Source organism: Terrapene carolina, unplaced genomic scaffold (genome assembly GCF_002925995.2).
Source record: "Terrapene carolina triunguis isolate 2854851 unplaced genomic scaffold, T_m_triunguis-2.0 Scaffold242, whole genome shotgun sequence".
NCBI lineage: Eukaryota > Metazoa > Chordata > Testudines > Emydidae > Terrapene > Terrapene triunguis.
In genome coordinates, this window is record NW_020664593.1 from 1870809 (window position 1) to 1893609 (window position 22801).

Below are 22801 nucleotides of genomic sequence, written 5' to 3' on the forward strand. Positions count from 1 at the left end.
GGTGATGGTGAGGCAATATTAAAGGTCATGAATCTGTCTTATTGCAGTTGATTTTCAGTCCAATTTGCTGGCTGAATGCGTTGAGTTGAGTTGTTTTTTCTTGTATATGGTGTTGGGTATGTAATAGGAGAGCAACATCATCTGCGAAGTCCAGGTCTTCAAGGGATGAGAAGAGTGTCCATTTAATGCCTCCTGGCATGTATTCTGTTGTACACCACATTACCCAGTCGATGGCAATGTTGAAGAGGATTGCAGACATGACACACCCCTGACGTACTCCTGTTTTGACTTAAAAACTGAGCTGACTGTGATCAACACTGCATGTAAAGTTGAAATAGCAGCTTTTGATTACGTTGATTATATGGAAAGATATTCCATATGCCCGCAGAATGTGCCATAGGCTGGTTCTGTGAATGCTATCAAATGTCTTCTCAAAGTCCATGAAATTTATGTAATGTTGCTGTTGCCATTCTAAGCACTGTTCTATTAAGTTTCGTAGAGTGAAGATCTGGTCTGTGCAACCTCGTCCTTTCCGAAAACCAGCTTGCTCTTTTCTGAGAACGCTATCAACTGCCTCTGATATATGCTGGACTATGATCTTACACAATACTTTGCTTGGCACAGATAAAAGTGTGATACCACGCCAGTTATTACAATCACTGAGAGTTCCTTTCTTTGGTATCTTCACTATAACCCCATTGGTCCACATATCTGGCACTTTTTCTTTTTCCCAGACTAATGTAAATAAGGGGCCGGGATAGATGCTGCTAATTTAGGATTTACCTTGAACAATTCTGCATTGAAGTTATCCTTGCCTGAAGCTTTCCCATTTTTTAAGGATTTGATGGCTTGAATGATCTCTTCCTTAGTTGGGGTGTCTGTGTTGATATCCAGGAGGCAGAAGAAGATCTTGATGTTTGCTTCCTCTTTAAGTGGCTCCCTGTTCAGCAGTTCTTTGAAATGCTCTGTACTAGGCTATATACTGAATTGATATTTAAGGACAGATTTTCTCAAAGGAGTGAGATGGAGGGACAAACTTCCTTGTATGGGACCCACCTTCCATGAAAGGTAGAGGAGGCTGAGCATTCCTCATACACAGATCACAGTTGAGATGCAGACACGCTGCAGTGAATTTGATCATTAGAAATAGCTACTAGTGGAAATGGTGACAACGAGAACCATACAGTGACTTGCCTGCCTGGTTCAAAGGTGGTGGGTACATCCAGACAAACTTCTTATGAGTGCTGGGCAAGAGTCTGTGGTCAAGGTACATTTTGGTAGCAATGGTGTAGGAGAGAAGTACTAGAAGTTAAATTTAGATTACTAAGGAAAAGATTTAAGGCCAGGGCGCCTGTGCAGCTTCTCTGTAATACTTTCAATCCCAGGCATTTCATATTAGTATGTTGCAAAAGTTGATATTCACCATATTTGCCACATGCTAAACAGTTTCATCATTTCTGGGGGGGAAAAACACTTGCCCATGCAAAACCAGTAAAAATCTTCTAATACATTTTTGTTTGGTAGCTTTGACCAATAAACACCACATTAAGGTGTTGAAATTAAACTTAAACAGTAAAAACTGTAGTTATAGTCATGTTGCAATGTTTCAGGTACTGTGCAAAAAATGACACTGCTTGACAACTCCACATCATACCTGATCTAAACGTACATAAAATAAACATTCAAATGATATATGGTGTGTGGGGGGGAGGGAAGGTACAGTAAACTCCAAAAATGTGACCTTTTTTGGAGAATTGCTGCACATCTATTTTAACTATTAATAAAACAGCAACTGTCATTAGGCCGGTTACTTTATGTAGTTTTTGGGAAGCCTTCCAGGATTTCCCCATTTCCCCTCTGCAATGTTTCAAGGACTCTGCTTTGCATGCCCTAGCCTTCTAGTTAGGCAGTCGGGATGTGTCTCCTGAAGATTGTTAACACCACTTCTGCATTTGTCAGAAGTGGTCAGTGAAGAGAAACACTAGGATCTCTCTCCCTCAGTCAAGGGGATGAGTATGCTGCTTCTGCCAAACTCTCTCTCGCTCTGAACTGACATTCCCTGCTGGGGCTAGCTCCAGCTGAATATTATTCATTACAATTTCCCAATAGATTTTAGGGTACCCGTCCCACCTGCAGTTCTCTAAGTCCTTCCATAATCTGTTACTTACTGAGGTCCTAATCTATCTCAGAAGTCATCAGAAGCCTTTCCAATGTTTTTAATCAGAGTTGGATTGGGCCCTAATTGAGACAGTGGTCAGGAGGTACTCTGGCAAAGGTATATTATGCAGTGCAAAGCAAAACTGACAGTAGCTGTCACTTATTTTTCTATTCATGCAGTAAGGATAATGTCAGATTTACCGGTGTTGGGTTTTTGTTTGTTATGTAAGTAAGTGTTTCTGTGGTTTTGTCTCCCTCTTCTGAATTCCAGAAAAACTGGACTATGTTCTAGAGGTCTGCTTGGGTCTAATTCTAAAGCCCAACCTGGACTTGAACCTGACCTGAGAGCTTCAAATAGTTTTCAGAACCCACTTGACCTAAACCCAACACTTCACACCAAACCTGCGTCAGTACCACTGCCTCATCTTTGGGTTTGGTCTGGTGGAGGCTTCCTGCTTGCCCCCCATCCGCAACCCATCTCCAGCCACTTTCTGCTTTTGGGGGCAGCACAATGGTGGCTGTGTACCCTGCTCCTGCTGGATGATACCACCTCATTCTACTGTGTGCGCTGCTGAGGGAAAAGCACTGTGACTTTTCGGCACACTCCACAGTACATGCAGCACAATGAAGTGGTGGTGGCTGGCAGAAGTAGGGCATGTAGCCATTGCCATGCCAACTCTATGGGCTGGAGGAAGTGATTGGAGATGACCCAACCCAAGCCCGAGAGGGTGGGCTGTTTTCAGATCTGACTTGCCCTCAACCTCAGCAGTGTCCTATACGGTTCAGGTCAGTTTGCAAAGCTCTACCTTGTTCCTCCTCCTATGGTATTAAACGGTAGTTTGGTTCATTTCAGCTTCAGTTACATTTTGGCTTAGTTTGATCCATAGAGTCATTCATAGTAAGAGGCAGAATTTTCTTTCTCCCCTCTTTCACTTGGCGGAGGAAACTCCTAAGAAACTGAACAAGAAACCATGAAAACACAAGGCCAGTGGTGTTGTCTGTCAGACAAGACACAATTCAGCAAGATGCAGCATGCACCTTCATTGTCTGAATCTGAGCAAGTAAAATAGACACCATATGTACCCAAGTGTAATTGCTCCAAGTGTGGGGGAGGGGGAAGAAACATGTCAGAACATTTGAGTAACACCTAATTCAGCCCAAGGTTATACATAAATCTGATGCTTGCTTAGAAACAAAGGTAGGAAAATATTATGGCTGGATTCCTCTTCAGCAGTGCTTCCTACATAGGTGAACTTTTATTAGAGAGAAAACAGAAGTGAAAAGAAACATGTAACAAATTTTTATGGTGTTTTGTGCTATTTTTTTTTTTTTTTTTTTTGCACTAAATAAAGTGGTTATGAGGCTCCAAGGAAAACAGCCCAGATGTTAGTGAGTTGTATGAAATTTAGTGGCAGCAGGCTGTAAAAAACAGTCATAAAACAGCCTGTCAGTGTCACACATCTGGACAATGCAGCTGTATGTTCCTGCTGCTGTCATCACCTGAGGAAAACTCAATAGCCTTATTTCACATTAATTAGGCTACGTAGTACCAGCCAAATCAACATTAAACAAAGAGAGGGTGTCTTTGCACCAGTATAGCCCCGCTCAAATTGCCAACAAGCAGTTTGTATCTTTCAGTCAGGGTTAGTAACTCAGACCCTAGCCATTTTATAAACAGTAGCCCAGGCTATCCCAGTTGGTTTGGTATCTATTCAATGCTATTTAATTTATAACTCTCTAAGTTGCTGTTAATATCACTCCACTATTTAAAACCTAATAGTGGATGTTTTTTACAACATTAACTGGATATCTGTATACTCCTAAAATGAAATGTAGAATGTTGCCCCCATCTCAGCTTGTGTGTAGTGTGACAGTGAGCAGCACTCCAGCTGATTAGCAAGAAGGACCTGAGAGCCAAGGAGTGGGGATAGGCTGTTACTGGGGTTGGGTCATTTTTTGAAAGTATGACTTAGGATGGCCATATTATTGTGAGCCACATACTTTAAAATGTGAAATATCAGTCCACCTTGTCAGCACACATGGAGTATGCCAAATTTTATATTGAAACTGTATTAATAATAACTCTTTCTTCATCTCTCTCCAGGTGATAGAGGCAGCCAAAGCCATTCTGGATAGTGGAGAGCAGCTTCCTGTAACACTGATTGGAAAACTATTGAAATTTCAGCTGCTTTGCATCAAACAGAAGGACCTGCAGAGAAGAGCAGCTGAAAAGAAGGTACTCTTGTGTGCTGTAGGGAGGATGTTCCACCCAACTTTATGAAGGCAATTCCATTTCCTCCAGATCACACAGTCAAGTGTTGCTCAAGTAAATTCAACTTCTGTCCCTCCTACTATTAGAAAATATTATCCAGTAAATGCATTTATAACTGAGGAGAAGCTAAAAACAAACCAAATAGAATATTCTTTTTTTTTATTGAGTCTTTAAAATAGTTAACTCCTTAAATATTCATTCCTGAGTACTGAGATGCAGAAGGTGGGACAGGAGAAAGAAAAACAGAAAGGGAGCAAAGTTAATACAAAAGTCCCTTTAAGAGGAATGAGAAGGAAATAAATGCTTAGTAATTATAAAGAAGATAGGAATTATAGGGGAAGACATCAGAAGAAACAAATGGGATACAAATGCAGGACAGCTAGGTGCTGCAGTGTATGTAAAAGCTTAAAGAATAAGCAAATGAGACTACAGAATGTAAGGAAATATGAAACTGGAAAAAAATAGTAGCAAAGGACTCTGAAGGTGTTGAAAACATCTAGAGCTCTTTGGTCAAAACCAGACAAGTTCAGTGTCTACTGTGTTCGGGACTTAATTCTAGGAAATTACCCAGATACAATAAATAAGGCAGTGTTTCGTGAACATTCTAGAACTGACAATTATGTAATCTGACTTTATGTATTCATCGGGTTAGGAACCCAAAGCTGTAGCACAAAAAGATGCGGTTTACAAAAGTCTGAAGTGGAATAAATTTGAAATGAGATGAAGAAAACTGGTTGGAATCCACCAATCCACTAGATAGCTTTAAGAGTCTCTTGGAGACATGTCTGAATGGTTTAAAAGGAGCACATGTGAGGGTGCTTAGCACCAGACTAAGAGGGAAGAGCGCAAAAGAAGGCAGAATCTCTGGTTTCTAATCTGAACTAAAAGATAACAGCTACAGCCAGACAGGCTGCTTCTTCTGCAGCATCCAGCAAAACAATTGAGTATGGCAAATCATACCAATTACACAGAGTGCTGAGAGCTTTTCTTGCTGCTTGTACGCCCTTTAACATGACACCATAAGGGGGCAAAAAAAGAAAAGAAAAATTGAATGTACCTTTTAAAAAATCCATTTAATCTAATCTGGGGCCACAAACAGTAAATTGCCTTAGTTATAATTATATGATTATGGCATGGTGTCACTACAGGTGACACCATCCCTGCAATTTTTATTTATATATATATATATATCATAGTTATTTTTTCATATATACTCTATTCTTTTAGCATGAGGTCTTGGCACTGCTATTTAATAGGAATATAATAAACTGAAGAGTGTGAGAAGGGAGAAAGGGTGGAGCTCAAGACAGCTGCACCAAAACAAAATCCTGAAGGGTCAGAGGGAAAAATATTCAAATAAATATATTCAAACAGTAAAGTTTTACTACAGTCAACCATTTGTTCTGTACATGCTTAGACTAATATGTGAGATTAGTTTGTTAATTTTACCAGGCAGCAGAAGAGCGAGAGAAGGAGAAAGAAAAAGACAAAGGGAAAGCTAAACCTCCTGACAAGAAGGAAAAGCCACCCAGCGCCAAATCTGCAGGAAAAGGAGGGAAGGGAAAGAAAGCTGAAGCAGTACCAACAGCAACTACTATTAAAAAGGACACCACACTAAAGCGACGTGGAGAAGAGGAGGAAGATGACAAATATTTGGGTATGTAAGGCATGCAGATAGACTGCTGATCAACTCACCCAAAGAGCATTTAAAAGTCTTGAAACCTACCTGCTGATTCAAGACTCTGATGTATTCCCTTTAGAAAGATTGAAACTCATTATAAGTCAAGAAAGAAAATAGTTACATTTACCTCCATATCCATGAGGCAATCTTCTCCTTGTGTTATAAAATATCAAAAGCTGTACAAGTTAATAATGTGCTAACCAGTTCTGAGAAAAATCGTATTCCTAAACCATAGTGGACATGGCTACAAACATCCACTAAAGGAAGCCAAAAATGTTGAGAAATTTACAAAGCTCTGCACCTCTAGACTGGTGGCATACTTAGCGTGGAGTCAGGGTTTGTAACTACAGAGCAAGTTTAATCTCCCATCTTCCAACTCTAGCAGACCACTGTTATGTGTCTCATACTCTCACAGAGCTCTTCATAGCTAGGCTTAAGGCATATAGGGTATGTCTACATTGCAATGTACGCCCAGTCTCAGACTCAGGCTTGAGTCAGAACCTCCCTTCTGTCCATACATTAATCTCTCGGGCTCAGATCCAGGGTCCTAGAACCCCATGAGGGTGGACACCTCAAGCCCCAATCAAGTTGGGACACAAGGTTAAAGCCCCATTGCTTTGCAGTATAGACACAACTGGTTCCGATTTGGGTCCTGGGAATCGGCCAAATTTCATTGTCCTCTCTCCCCCAAGAATCGCCAATTGACTCCAAGGAAACAGAAGCAACTCCCCTTGTTCTAGTACAGCAGTTCGATGAGTCAGCATTTAACCCTTCCATTTTATTCTGACCTCTGAGCTGAAAACACACCTTCAGAGAACCTAACACTCTGAATTTGCAGTGCAAACTGGCCAGAAGTCCTTTGCAAAAAGTGCTGCTTCATGGTTGGGGAGCACAGCCAGATTTTGGTTAATCTCTGCTGCGAGACCAGCTAAACAGTGGATTCTAGTAAGAGTACAGGAATGACCATGCATACCAGCAAATAGCAAAGAAGCTGGCAGCACTGGAATTTTATCGGACTGGTGACCAGTGCAGGGAGCAAACTAAGCAGTTCAAGACCAAGTACCGGAAAACCAGGAACCAGAACTGCACCTCAGGCAACTCACCAACATCATACCTGTTTTATGAGATTGACCTTGGGCATGAGTTCAAACTGGTAGGAAACCCAAAGAGCCGATGAATGGTGTCTTTTTGTCCCAGCAGAATCTGGTAATATTCACTGCAAAAATCCACCACTGAGAACCCTGGCAAACAGGCCAAAGTATCTTGTACTTGAGGCATGATGTACTGATCTACCACATTGCATCTTTTTAGCACTTGGTTGTCTCTCTCTATATATCCTTATGTTCCCATTCAACTTCTGTACTCCCACTATAAAAAGAGATATATGGGCTGCATGATTCTGCAGTGATGCCATTTGCAAGCAGTTCCTGAAGATGGTGCTGCAGGTCCTCCATCTTGGAGAGAGCAGTCTTCCTAGAACATGCTCTGAAAGGACATGAGTCTTGTAGTGTGATGATATCGTCTTCTGCCTATATGCATCCCATGACCCACTTGTGCAGCAAGAACACCCTGGATCTTTCACAAAATTTCTTCCTCAGAATCTTGCAGGGTCTACTGGTGGAGCCTGGATTCACATGGGGAGGTGGGGTGGGGAGGGAAGGTCCCTGGCTCAGGGTGTTTAGGTATTGCTCCCCAACTCATCTGCAGTAGTTGGGGAGTACCTCAAAAGTCTAGAGTTGGTCCCTATGAGAACAGACACATCAGACACCAAAACATGTCACTGCTACTGTGTCCACTTCTTCTCTTTTCCTGACAACCTCCTCTGAAAATTCCAGGACCACTATGATGTTCCCTTGGTAAGGGTATTCATTCAGCCACACAGGCCTCGTCCAGTCAGTGGCTTTACTGTCAATTCCTAAGCAACTGTTGGTAGAAAAACTGAAATAGTCCCTTGGGATCCAGTATCAAGTAAGTTATACATTCTGTCCCTTCAGCCTTTACAGTGACCTCGGCTTGAGCTTCTATTAGTCATGGTGGTATTTAGGCTTGGAGAATCTTTCCATGGGAGCCTTTAAGTCAGAGGTTCCCAAACTGTAAGTCGTGACCCCAAATGGGGCCAGGCCATCAGCAGATGGGGTTGCAGTGATCCCTAGTGTACAGAGGACACCATTTTGCTCTGCACAGCATGACTTCCATGCAGTGCATGTGAGGTCATGGTGCATGGAAGATGCCATTTTGCTCTACAAAATGACATCCTCTGCACAGCATGACCTTGCATGCACCATACATATGAGGTCACGCTGTGTGGAGGACACCACTTTGTAGAACAAAATGGCCTATTCCATATGATATAAGGTCACACTGTGGGAAGAGTGTGATTTTCTCTTCAAAATGGCATCCTCCATGCTGTCTGGGGTCCCGGGAGGAAATAGTTCATTCAAATGGGGTTGTGCCAGCAAAAGTTTGGGAACCCCTGCTTTAAGTTCTGAGAGCCTGAGTGTCTCCCTTCTGAAGCCCCTTGCCAGTTTCTCAATTCCCCCCAACTCATCCTCAGCATCTGGTACACTAAGGTGGGATTCTCTTCATTCTGATACTTGACAGCAATATGTACATCCTGGCCACGACTGCAGCAGAAAAATTGTCCTCTCCCCTTTTGCTCTTACAGGGTAGTGACTCTAAATGCTATTGTCTTATTAACCACAGTCTCTGGCTCCTTGTGCCCTGAAGTCTTGAATGAGTTGAGAATGGAACGAGGTCCCTGTTTGCAAGTACTGAATCTCTGTGTTAAACAAATACATTTTTATTAAGAGGGAAAGGAACACAGCATTAATTTGGGAAAATAACAACCGTCTGTTTATACAAGTAATAAGTAAAACACCCACCCTCACAGTGTCTTTGGCAGTAGTCCTTTGTTTTCCTCCTTCCTATTGTGATTGTCAAATGTCCCTTTCACATACCACTTGCCCCACTTCCCTTTCTGTGCACCCCACTCAGTTTGTTGGCAGTGTTTAGTGATGTCCAAGAGTCTGGTCCCTCTCCACCATTCCAGTGGGAAATGCTGCCTGGTTTCCATGAAGAGAAACCCTGTCACTGCCTCTAGCCTCAATGCTGACTCTGCATCATCTCTCACGTGGCATATAGGAGCATTGATTAGAGTGCTTGCCACCAATGACTTGCTTCTTACTACAAATGAGCTGTTCCCTCTCGGTCTGGCTTAAATCCAAGTTCCATTCCCTGGCAGTGCCGGAGAGATACTTTTGTTTAGGGTGACTTCATTTTTCTGTTGCATAGCAATGATTATATTTCATTACCCCACACCCAAAATGTAATGGAATTTTAATCAGAACAACCAAAATGTTCATACTGGGAGGGTGGGTAACATGCAAATAAGGTCTACTCAGTGTCTCTTCCTCCAGTTTATCAATAGATGGCAGCAGAGAGCACTTTCATAGAGCTTCAGAGTTAGCACAGACTTACATTAATAAATAGCCTTTTGTCATACACTGCACAGTAGCTCTAAAGTGCTGTACGAAGTATGTGCAACCAGTAAGAGGCAACTAGCACAGCGTTATATTTGCTATTCAATATTGTAAAGTGCAGCAGTACACATTAAGGTGCAGAGGGAGGGTTTGATCCCGCAAGTTGCTGAACGCTCTGGTCCAATCCAGCAAAGCATTTAAGTACATGTTTAAGTTTAAGCATGTAATAGTCCCAATTACATCATGTATTTAAGTGCTTTACTAGATTGGGCCAGAGTGCTCAGCACTGTGCAGAATTGAGCCCTTTATGAGGCAAGGCTCACTGTATATTGCACTTTGTTTCGTACAACATATAGTAGAACCCCAGAGTTATGAACACACCAATCAACCACATACCTCATTTGGAACCAGAAGTATGCAATCAGGCAGCAACAGAGACCAAAAAAAAAAAGCAAATACAGTATAGTACTGTGTTAAAAGTAAGCTACTAAAAAAACAAAGGGAAAGCAGCATTTTTCTTCTGCACAGTAAAGTTTCAAAGCTGTATTAAGTCAATATTCAGTTGAACTTTTGAAAGAACAATCATAATGTTTTGTTCAGAGTTGCAAACAACCTCCATTCCCCAGGTGTTCGTAACTGAGATTCTGCTGTACTGTTTTCCAGTTTACTAGTGAATCAAGATGGTGTCTAGAAAGCTCTGCCTCATTCAGTACATATATTCACTTCATTTTCCCCTGAGCAGTAAACTCTGCTATGCATGCATGAGCACTGCCGCCTTCTTTCATTTAGAACACTTGGAGATTATTAAAAAGCATTTTAGCTGTGTAAAAACACACTCCTGCACATGTTCAAACTATAATTGACAAACCAAAAGAACTTGGGCAAATCAAAAATTCATTTTTCACCAGAACACTGAAAAGTGCCTATCCTCCCACAGGACTCATCCTGCCACATTTCAGCTTCTTACCCTTATGCACTTAGGTGCTAAATCAAAGTCAGACTTTTTAAATGATGTGGAAAATGTTCCTTTTCCATTTCCCTCACTCTCAAAACCAGCTCAACTATTTTTGTACATACTTACCTAAAAAATTCACTGTTGGACAGTAACTGTTTCATGTACCATATGCTCGGTAAGAACATGATAGCACTCCATGTTTCTGAAACTAAATTGGCTCTCTATTAAGAGCTATTTACAGAGATGCTGCATCTGTAGCTAGCACTCTTGCCACGTGCAGACATACTGGCTTCCTGGTGCCTCCTCCAAATTCTTCGCTTCTGCAAGCTGTCCTCCTCCCTACAAGTTCCATGCAGGTTGCTACAGAAACCAGTTGGAAAATTTCAGTCTAAAAGATGGAAGTTCAGAAAATTGTATGCATCAGAACAAAAGGGGTTACAATAGAAATATTTGTGCAACCTTAAATATAGCTGTTGCTATGCAATTGAGCTACAATATACTTTAATATAGCAGCTGAAATGATCTATTCTAATCTGCTCTCCTTTTGTAATGTGACTGGTGATTTCGATATTTTGAACAGATGATGAACCAGACGATGGTGCCCAATATTACTTCATAATTTGGGGTTTCCACAACCCTCAGTTACTACCTGTACTGTCTGAGCTTGGGGTCAGTATCTCAAATGTAATTAAGATTTCTTCTGAAAATTACGAGCCATTGCAGACATACTTGGGAGCAGCTAAACTGCAAGAAGAATCATTACTTACACCTGAAGGTAAGCTAGGTGATAGGACAAATATCCTTTATAAAATCCTAAATAGTCTATTTTTAAAATGTTATTTAAATTCTTATCCATGCTTAGCATTGTGTTATCTGAGTGCCTGTCCTCTCTTTTTAAAATGTTTTAAATATCTAGGCCTACAGGAGGAAATGAGCTGAATATTTGTATGCTACCACTTAGGAGTCAGCCAGTTAGCTTCTTTGACACTTGTCACTAGTGCTGGTACTTGCTTTGCCTTGTAATCCCCATGAGATGTACTATGATATCACAACTATTAGAGATGGGAAATTTTCTTGTCCAATATTTACAGAAGAAGAGATTCAACAATATTTTTCTCCTCTTAATATTCTTCCTCACTCCCTTCTTTTCCCAGTTTTCTAGATCTTACATTGAAGAATAATTAACTAGTGGCATCTAGCCCACCTGTCACTTTGGAAAAATTGGTATAGTATTAGTATAAATGAAACTTATAGGTCAAAAATTTCAATGAAAGGACTCCAGATTTTGAGTAAATTGTCCGTCAAGCCTCTTAAAACATTCATCATTTACAGGAACTGAAGATGCATCTCAAGCTCTTTAAGACTGATGGAGTCAAAGAATCAATAGGTGAAATCAAAGAATAAAACTTCTAACTGGATTCATTCAGCAGAATTAAAGTGTCATGAATTGTCAGTTTATTTGTTATGTCCTTCCAGCATGACTGTGAACCACTGATTACTCTCTGGGAACAGTTTTCCAACCAGTTTTGCACCCACCTTATAGTAGCTCCATCTAGGTTGCATTTCCCTAATTTGTTTATGAGAAGGTCACGCGAGACAATATCAAAAGCTTTACTAAAGTCAAGATATACCACGTCTACCACTTCCCCCCATCCACAAGGCTTGTTACCCTGTCAAAGAAAGGGTTGGTTTGACATACTATCGGGTTGGTTTGACATACTCCCACTGCACTGTATCATATTCAACATATAAACATCTGTACCAGATACTCAGACATAATTTTCCAATTCACATTCCTTTGATAACAACCCTTGAGCAACATCAGTAGATGGAAGTGCCTTAGTTGAGGAAGGATAGTCCAGGGTTCTCTTCATGACTGCCACAGAATCCTTATATGGCCTTGGGAAAGTTATAGGCCAAACGTTTCAGAACAGTCCACTGCCGTATTTTTGGGGTTATCAACTTTAGACGTCTCTGGATCACTGGAGTTATACCAGGGATAAATTTAGCCCTAGGCCTGATTTTTAGAGGTGCTGAGCATCCAGAACTCCAAATGAAATCAAGGCATTTGCAGCTGCAGATTCTCAGCAACTCCAACAGTCAGGCCATAATCCCAGAGTGAGTTTGCAGGGCTGGCATTTAGAAAAAACATTTTTTTCCTCATTATCTGGGTACATTTGAAATTTGATCATTACAATACAATAAACATGGAAACCTGCACTGATGTTTCTACAATCACATTTCACTGATGAAATGTACTTTAATCTCTCTTTGTCTTAGTTTCAACATCTACAAAATGGGGATAACCACACTTATCTACCTCACATTTGAAGAACAGTTACTAGTTTAGGCCCAAGGCATTTTGATAAGTATAACCTTAGATTTTGGATTTCAGGCATTTATTTGTTGTTTCTTCAAGTGCAACATCCTATGAAGTTTTTCCCTCCTTACATTTTTGTTTTGTATTTACAACCTTAAGTTGGGCTTGACCTCAGATATTTTTCTGGGAATTTGTTTAAGAATAGGAATTTTTTGAAGAACACTTTGGGTAGAGTAGACCAACCTGCAATTCATGTTTCCTTCTCAATATTCCAGAAACATGTCTCAGACTCACTATTCCCATGTAAAAGGGAGATATTGGGATACAAATATGCTATAATTTATCTAATAACAATGCATTTATAGTTGTAGAAGCTGAAAAAAGGAAGAAAGCTAAAGCTATCAAAGATTTGGAAATGTTCTGGAAATACTTGGAGCCAATTCTGAACAGTGGGAAACATGGATCAACTCTCTTTGATGTTGCCAGACTTCATCACATAGTAAAGGAAAATACCTTTCCCCCAGACTGGACTAATAGTGACATGATGGTTAGTAGTTTCCTCTTTCACAATGAGCTGTCCATTTAGTTTTTATAGCATTTAACACCAATTTAAGTACAGTGGGAATTTGAGCTGTGTGTGTGTCTGTAAAACTTTCAACCAGACTAATTGGTTTACAGAGCATACAAACTATGCCTATGAAGATTGTTATCTCCTTGAATGAAAGCCATTTATTTTCCACACCTTATAAACTTGCTGGGTGTATCTATAGGGCTTCTATGTTCTTTGAACCAACGTTTTACACAGTGAGTTTCTAAACCGTGGGCCATGGTTGCAGAGTTTGTAATCTCTTTGAAGTATAATACTAAACAAATTCATAGCATCCACACACTTCTCATTAGAGGTTCAAACATTGGTATTGAATAACTCCAAAATTATATTGCCAGCCCTTTAACAATAGATCTGTGTCCTAGATCTCATTGAGGGCAAATGAAAATAAAGGAATAATAAAAAAAAGTGGAATTTCTGTGCAAGCCATTGTTGAGATATGATATACTAATGCACATCCCACGTTGCCTCCGGGGGGTCAGCCCCAAAGCATGCTTCAAATGCAGTACACAATTATGGCCACCGACCCTCTTTCTTAAAGACTAATCACCCAGTAGAAGCCAACCAGCACTTCTTTCATCTGCAGAGGTGCCCCAGCTCAGAACTCTTCCCCCACATTTTTTGTCTTTATTCTTGTGCAGAGTGAATTCTCTTTTTCATAGAATATTAGGGTTGGAAGAGACCTCAGGAGGTCATCTAGTCCAATCCCCTGCTCAAAGCAGGACCAACACCAACTAAATCATCCCAGCCATGGCTTTATCAAGCTGGGCCTTAAAAACCTCTAAAGATGGAGATTATACCACCTCCCTAGGTAACCCATTCCAGTGCTTCACCGCCCTCCTACTGAAATAGTGTTTCCTAATATCATAGAATATCAGGGTTGGAAGGGACCTCAGGAGGTCATCTAGTCCAACCTCCTGCTCAAAGCAAGACCAATCCCCAACTAAATATCCAACCTAGACCTCCCCCACTGCAACTTGAGACCATTGCTTCTTGTTCTGTCATCTGCCACCACTGAGAACAGCCTACCTCCAACCTCTTTGGAACCCCCTTCAGGTAATTGAAGGCTGCTATCAAATCCCACCTCACTCTTCTCTTCTGCCGACTAAATAACCCCAGTTCCCTGAGCCTCTCCTCGTAAGTCATGTGCCCCAGCCCCCTAATCATTTTTGTTGCCCTCCACTGGACTATCTCCAACTTGTCCACATCCCTTGTGTAGTGGGGGGACCAAAACTGGATGCAATACTCCAGGTGTGGCCTCACCAGTGCCAAATAGAGGGGAATAATCACTTCCCTCAATCTGCTGGCAGTGCTCCTATTAATACAGCCCAATATGCCATTGGCCTTCTTTACAATAAGAGCACACTACTCATATCCACACTGGACTCATATCCAGCTTCTCGTCTACTGTAATCCTCAGGTCCTTTTCTGCAGAACTGCTGCTTAGCCAGTCGGTCCCCAGCCTGTAGCAGTGCATAGGATTCTTCCTTCCTAAGTGCAGAACTCTGCACTTGTCCTTGTTGAACCTCAGATTTCTTTTGGTCCAATCCTCCAATTTGTCTAGGTCACTCTGGATCTTATCACTAGCCTCCAGCGTATCTACCGCTCCCCCAAGCTTAGTGTCATCTGCGAACTTGCTGAGGGTGCAATTAATCCCATCATCCAGATCATTAATAAAGATCTTGAACAAAACCGGCCCCAGGATCAACCCCTTAGATTGATACCGGCTGCCAACTAGACATAGAGCCGTTGATCACTACCTGCTGAGCCTGACAATCTAGCCATCTTTCTATCCACCTTATAGTCCATTCATCCAATTTTTCTGTTCTTCTTTTCTAAGATTTCCTTTCCGCCCATATCCTCAGCTCATCTTCCCATGTGAGCTTTTTTTCTGCTCTTCCATTTCCTCTCAGAGTATCATTTGCTCTGTTCAACAAGGTCACTCAATCTGGTACCACATGGAGGATCTCCCTCCCCACAGTACTGCTTCAAATACAGCAGAATTCAGCATAGCTGCAGTGCAAACAAAGGAAGGACAGCCCTCTGCTAAAAAGTAGTTTTGTACCCCACTCCTTCTTAGCAAGGATCAGTGTGACCAGGAAGTAGCAGAGAAAGCCCAAGCAGGCACTAGGTGTTCCTACTCCAGATCTTTACCATAGCAAGGGATCCAGTGTCTCCCTGTTCGCATTAGATGAGGGGAAAAAAATCCTAAACTACTGTGACAGGTTGGATCTCAGAAACCCCCTTGGGGACTGCCAACTGATGTGCCAAGACTACTTCTGCCCCTGCTTTCCCTGCCAGTTCGGGACCCCAGCACCCTGTCTTGCTGAGCCAGACAGGCCCATCTGCTCCAATAAAGACCCAGGGTCTGAATTACTTGCCCCAAAGCTGCAGACTTAACTGAAAGCAGCTTATAGAAGTATTCTTGTCTTTAACACTCAGATGCCCAACTCCCAATGGAGTCTAAACCCAAATAAATCTGTATAAAGCTTATACAGGGTAAACTCATGAATTGTTCGCCTTCTATAACACTGATAGAGAGATATGCACAGCTGTTTGCCCCCCCCCCCCGTATTAATACATACTCTGGGTTAAATAATATGTAAAAAATGATTTTATTAAATACAGAAAGTAAGATTTAAGTGGTTCCAAGTAGTAACAGACAAAGTGAATTACCAAGTAAAATAAAATAGAACATGCAAGTCTATGTCTAAGAAACTGAATACAAATAAAATCTCACCCAGTAAGCTTCCTTTTACAGACTAGTCTCCTTCTAGTCTGGGTCCATCAATCACTCATACCCCCTGTAGTTACTGTCCTTTGTTCCAGTTCCTTTCAGGTATCCTTTGGGGGTGGAGAGGCTCTCTTTAGCCAGCTGAAAAAAACCAAATGGAGGGGTCTCCTGGCATTTAAATAGACTCTCTTGTGGGTGGAGACCCCCTCCTCTCTCCTATGCAAAGTCCAGCTCCAAGATGGAGTTTTGGAGTCACATGGGCAAGTCACATGTCCATGCATGACTCAGAACTACAGGTAGCAGCCATGGTTCACATGCTACTTTGAACGTCCTCAAGTAGACTTCTTATGTGGATTGGAGCATTCCAAGATCCATTGTTCCTTAAGTGCTTCTTGATTGGGCAATTAACATTGCCAATTCCTTTCTAAAGAAGCTGACCAAATGCCTTACAAAGCTTACTTAGAAATCAAGCAAGTATACAGCCAATATTCTTAACTTCAAGTACAAAAATGATATATGTGTACAAATAGGATGAATAGTCATATTCCCATAAAGAATTATGGGGTACAGCATCACAACTACCATAACACATTCCATAACTTCTTCCAGTTTATTTGTGGTTTATAGTAATAGGGTTACTGGACAGATGATTTTCTCCCAACACTTATATTAGTGGATTAAATTCTGCATATAAACAATCAGTGAACTAGCAGGTCCCTCAAAACTGAAGGGATCAGATTGCATTTGGCTAATTCCGCAGTGGCTTCTAAGGCATGCCTTGGAAATGCCTCATTTGTGGAAACATGTAGAACTGCTACTTGAAGTTCAGCCCACATGGCATTACTTTCTTCACCTGACCTTCAGATTCAATGTTAATTTGGGGAGAGCAATTCTTCAGTCATTCAGTTAAAATCCTCTCATTCTCATCTCTTTTGTGGGTCTGTTGCTTATGAATATCCCAACAGTAAGTATCTTTACTGTCAATACTGAAAAGGGAGAGAGAAGTTGTGTACTAGAGTTCTTTGAATAGATTGAAATTCTCAATTTACATTTCTCAATTTCTCAGAGACCAATATAGACTCTAAAGAAGTGTGTGTGTGTGTGTGTGCGGGGGGGGGGTGTTTGTAGGGCTTTAAAGAAATACATATAGAAGGGATACCAAAGAACATAGAACCATATCATAGTATACTGTGAACGGATGCAGTAAGTCTATTTCGGTGGATTCCCTCTGGAAAGTCTTTACTGAGGTTAAATACAGCTCTGAACTGCCTCCAGGACATGCATGGGGAGGACTCAAATGAAGGACTGCCAGACATGCTATCTGAAAGAAGAGAGATTGATGTATAATACAAGTAAATTACCTTTATTCAGGTTTGCATATTTTGAAAATGTGCCTTGCCACAAATATCAGACTTTCCCAAAACACCCTCCTGTGCCCAAAAGGTACAGGTGGCAAGTTTTAGACGGAAAACAGGGTGTGAGTTTTTTGACAAAGTATGTGTGTGCTGGGAGGAGACATGGTGGGGAATTGATATTAGAAACTCTCATCTTATCCTAGCTCTTGGTCTTGTTAAACATTGGCAGTTCATGTTGCTTGTAATGTCTGTAGAATTTCTCATTTTGTTTATAATGCTTGCACATTCAAAACATTTCAGCAAGCCTTAATTAAAATGTTCCAGTGTCCTAGTAACCACTGATGAATAATAGAAACAAACATGAGGAGGTTTCTAGATCAACCATTTTTGACAGATGTTTTGGGTTGGAAAAAAGAAAAGAAGTTCAGACTTTTTAAAAAATAAAAAACACTAACTTTTCAAAATTCCTGTTATTCAAAAATGACTTGCCTTACTAATCTTGAAGTATCCTGTCATAAAAACAAATAATATCAAAAGTGGTTGGTGAATTTGGGTGTCTAACTTGAGACACCTTAAAGAACCCTGAGTTTCAGAAAGTGTGTGCTTAGCACTTACGTAAAATCAGGTTCCTTCAACATGTCTCAAGTTTGGGAACCTAAAACAGCCTTGTAAAATCATTATAATAATTACAATAATTATTTTTTATTTTTTTAAATTTTTGACCCAAGTGACTGACTCAGCTTACATACAAAACGGGTGCACCAAACTAGTCAGAGCAAAGAAAACTGAACGTATTCATTCTCCCAAGTATGAGGAAAAGAACCAAAATCAACAAAACACATCAGAGGTTACCATAAATAACTTTATAAGGTCTCAGCCAAAGATAACATTAGACTAACTTGCCAGCTCTGAGCCAGAGCTTCTCTGACTAGCCCCCTTTCTCCTCAAGTTTCATTTTTTTGTCCTGTCTCCTAGGATTCTGGTTCCTATTTGCTAACCTGTTGCACCCATGACTCCAGCAGGGTTTAGATAATCTGACTGTTCCAGTCATCAGCAGCCCAGCAGCCACTCAGATTAGCTTTTTACATACACCCATTTGCCTATTTGTCCTAATCCTAGTTTTCTGGGAGGGAAAGAAAGATCTACCTTTCACACTATATTCATGCAGCATACACTCATACATTAGTACCATTCAGAACAGGGAAAGACAGATGACTCTCAAAGGGTTAATGTCACTTGACTTTACACACACTGTCTTGACAGACAAAACTATTAAAATTTCATTCCCTCCCCCCCCAAAAAAGACTATTTTTGTTTTGCCCAAGAAAAAATTAAATGAAGAGTCAATTCTAAAAATCTGTTGCATCATTTTTGTGATGCCAAGCATACACAGAAGAATATGGCCAAGCCAGCTAATACCAAGTGAAGCTTGAGTTGGCCTTAGGTTGGAATTGGATATCTGGCCCCATGTGATGTCAGTCTCATAGTGATGGCAAATCCTGTCTCAGTTGTTTTACTCTTTCCACTGCATCATTCAGTGTTTAGTAAAATCCACAGCAAAACACATCAGAAGCTTCCACCCTCCAACTTACAGCTTCATTCAAATGTACTTTTGGCCTTTATGTGGTCTAGTGGCATCATACTGCTTCCACCTGTGGAATCAGAGTTCAGGTCTTGAGGTCTTCTTCCCCCCTCCTCCGGACAGCAAACAGTAGGAGTATTGTGGAATGACATTGAATTCTGTAAGGAGGCTTGTCCTGCCTTCCTTGGATGGAGGGAGTGTGGTCACTTGTAGCAATATACAGCTGCATGCAATTACAGCTGCACCAATTAAACCTGCACATTTGATATGAGGGAGAGAATACAGTACCTTCTGTTACAAAAAAAGAACATCAGCCTAAATCTAAAAAAGGTACTTAGGCACCTAAATTCCTCCTTAGGTGCCTTGATTCACCTTTAGGCTTCACTGACATTCTCACAACTCAGCTGCTGCCTAAGTCCCCAAATTTCTGCCAGTAGGCATGTGTAAAGCCACCTAAGTCCTGACACTTCCCCACAGCTAACAAGAGCACTGAAGTGGGATTGTCAAAGTAGGCGTTCCCACTATCTATCTCACCTGGGGTTCAATCCCATGGACATCCTCAGAACACACCTACAGGATGGGGCATGACACACAGTGGATGGGTACATATGTGAATGTGAAACCAGAATACCCAATAGCCCAGTGGTTAGGGCACTCACCTGGGATGTAGGCAACCCAGTTTCAAATGCCTGCTCCAATGAATATTTATTATTTCTAATACTGCGGTGCCTAGAATACCTAATGCTAAGCACTGTACAAACAGAACAAAAATGGAACAGCTCAGACAGGAAAGATTGAAAAAGGGATCTACAAAGAATAGCATATAGCCCATTGGTGAGGGCCCTCACATGGGATGTATGAGACCTGTTGGAGCTGTTCAAGTCCTGGCTCCAAAAAGAGGCAGAGAAGAGACTTGAATCGAGGTCTCTCACATCCGAGGTGAGTTCCCTGGCTATTGGGAGGATTTTTTCTGGTTTTTCATCTGCTAGGGTATGAGCTGCCTAAATGGCTGAGCTGGCTTAGGCACCTAACTCCAGGAGATGATTCACAACTGAGAATCCTGAACAGAAATAGGCACCCCACTTCACCCTGTCAGTCAGGTGCCTAGAGGCCTAGATGAATGGCAGTTAAGTGCCTAAATACCTTTGAGGTTCTAGGTCTAAGTCCTGCACCATTCCTCTACATTTCACTCCTATCTGCCTTAGGTCCCCATTTAGCTTGCTCTCTTCTGAGGATCCTTCCTCGGGTGCCTGATTCTCCCCATGCATTATATAGAAAGCCTGGGAACCTAACTAGGACTAGGAATTAGGCATTCCCTTCTTACTTTTGTGCATTTAGCCCATAGACACACGCCATATATCTAAAGAAGAATTGGCTTTAACTGACATTAATAGTACCATTTTAATCTTCTGTAGAACTCCAGCCACTATAGGCAGTGTTACACATATACACCATTCAATATGTTACAGACTGTGATGTGATAGTTGGGAGAATAAAAAGGAAAGATGAGGGAGATCTTGAAAAAATTCTTCGCCCTCATCACCCCCAACAAGAAGCTCTGTTTTCTTAGACTCACATTACAAATTAGCATTTTGAATTAATAAGGGGAAACATTTCAAAAGGATGGTAGGTTTGTTGCTTAGAGAGTTGCTAGTTGGTGGTTGAGTTCCACTATGTTGTTTTGTGTATAAACTTGATCCGTCATATCTGTTTCTCTTTTCTCATAGCTTGCATTTGGGACTGTGCTATTTGAAAGCATTGCTTGTTTGATGTATGACTGTCTGGACTGGAAAAGACAACATCAGCACTACTTGGAAAACACCAACTTTATTAATGTCCCTGTAATAACAAAGAACAAACAGGTACAGCCTTCTGCAACTTATGAAGGGATGCTTTGCAATAGGTCATGGTTATGCACAGTAATTAGGTACTAATTTAAGTGAAACTGCATGTTTTAACTTCTGCATTCAAAAAAAATCAAACCCAGGCCATTTACTACTTATGTGACCTTGTGTAAATGAGAATCAGGCCCTTTGTCTTAAGTGTTAAATCCTCAAAATTGAAAACAAACAAACCCAAAACAAAACAAAAAACCACCACCAGCTTGAGAATCAGGCCACTTCCTACCATGTCTCCTGGAGTTGCTGTCAAAACGTCATCAGGGTCCCCAGGCCTCTCAGTGCATGGGGTTCCTAGCAATGCTGATCCCTCTCGGGCGTCTGCATGTACTTGGGCATCTGCCTGGGTCTCGGCGCCTCCAGCTTCTGCAGTAAAAGGGTCCAGCTGCTCCTGGACTGAAGCCAGCAAGGAGTGTTCTTCCTCCTCAGCTGTCAGCCCAGACTGAGCTGGGCTGCTCCCTTTTATACTAGAGCTGCACCTGGAGCATGCCCAGTGCGGGCGTGGTTTGCTCAGCCCAAGTGAGGAATTAACCTTCCCCATCCAGTGCGCGGTGAGTGCACCCCATCACAGGGATTCTGCATGCCCAGAGGTCATCTTGCATGGAGTAACTTGCCAGATCAGTTCATTTACAAAGTAAGATATAAATATTCAAAAATGTCCACTACTTTTGGATGTTAGCCTTTCAAAAATTGAGGAACCAAGAATCTTTGAAAATTTTAGCCTAAGCTTTTATTGCATACTTGAAAGTCTTTGATATCTGAAGTGAAAAATTAAACTCTTTTTAATAAAACTTATTTTACATGTCTGCTTTGATATTCATATATATATATATATATATATATATATATGCATAAACATCATTGAGATAAAGGGAATTGCATTTTTTCAATGGACAGATATGATAGCCAACTACAGTGTAGTTTGTGTTCATGTGTCTCTGGACAGCCCTTCATCCCTTTGATGTTCTAACTCCCTCAGTTAGGAAAAGGGAACCTAATTTAAATAATTTCTAATTTGTTTATTTTTCAACTAAATTTTTTAAAACACAGGCAAGCCTGAAGAGGTGCCAAAATTAATATTTTTAAATGGTAATTTTGAGTTGCATGGAAAATTTGATAATAATATCTTAAAGCATGAAACTTTCTTATCTCCATTCCCACTCCTCTCTTTTCCCAACTTGGAGAAGTCAGAATTGCCAAATATCTTTGTCCATAAAGAAAAAAAATTCACCTCTGGGCTGCAAAAAAAAGCCACCAAAAAACAGAAGAAATTTAAGCCCCAGGATACTGGTTTTTACCTAGAAAGCAATGTGCACCTGAAAATGAATTTAGAACGTGTCTGCTAATTATAGGTGGGTCATATAGCAATGTCTTTAGTTAACGTTGCCCAACACTCTGTTATAAGATCTTGGTTTTTAGTTGCTTTTGACTTTGCCAAACTACCATTGGGTTGAAATTTCCCATGCTTAGGGGTCTGCCTCAGACTGAATTTTTTGGAAAATGTCAGCAAAGATGGTTCAACCATTTCTCAGAATGAGGCTGGGGTCTTTCTTTTTTCATTAAGATGTTTATTATTTTTTACTTTACAAACATTACAATATGAAAAATAAGAAAATTATATAGTAGGAACCTCAAAGATACAAACACCAGAGTTACGGACTTACCAGTCAACTGGACACCATGTGGAACCAGTAATCAATCAGGAAGCAGGGGAGGAAAAATACAGCAAATACTGTACTGCCTGTGGCATAGGCACCCACA

At 41.0% G+C, this 22801-nt stretch overlaps 1 protein-coding gene across 1 annotated transcript in view; it reads left to right on the plus strand.

Moving 5' to 3' along the window:
* The window catches only part of SPAG17 (sperm associated antigen 17), a 244626-nt gene that overhangs the window by 56164 nt on the left and 165661 nt on the right, over window positions 1-22801 (plus strand). The window contains exons 4-8 of the mRNA XM_026657376.1: window positions 4262-4393; window positions 5882-6086; window positions 11125-11319; window positions 13230-13411; window positions 20870-21004. Coding sequence (XP_026513161.1) covers window positions 4262-4393; window positions 5882-6086; window positions 11125-11319; window positions 13230-13411; window positions 20870-21004 — 849 coding nt within the window. The remainder of the gene's footprint in view (window positions 1-4261; window positions 4394-5881; window positions 6087-11124; window positions 11320-13229; window positions 13412-20869; window positions 21005-22801) is intronic.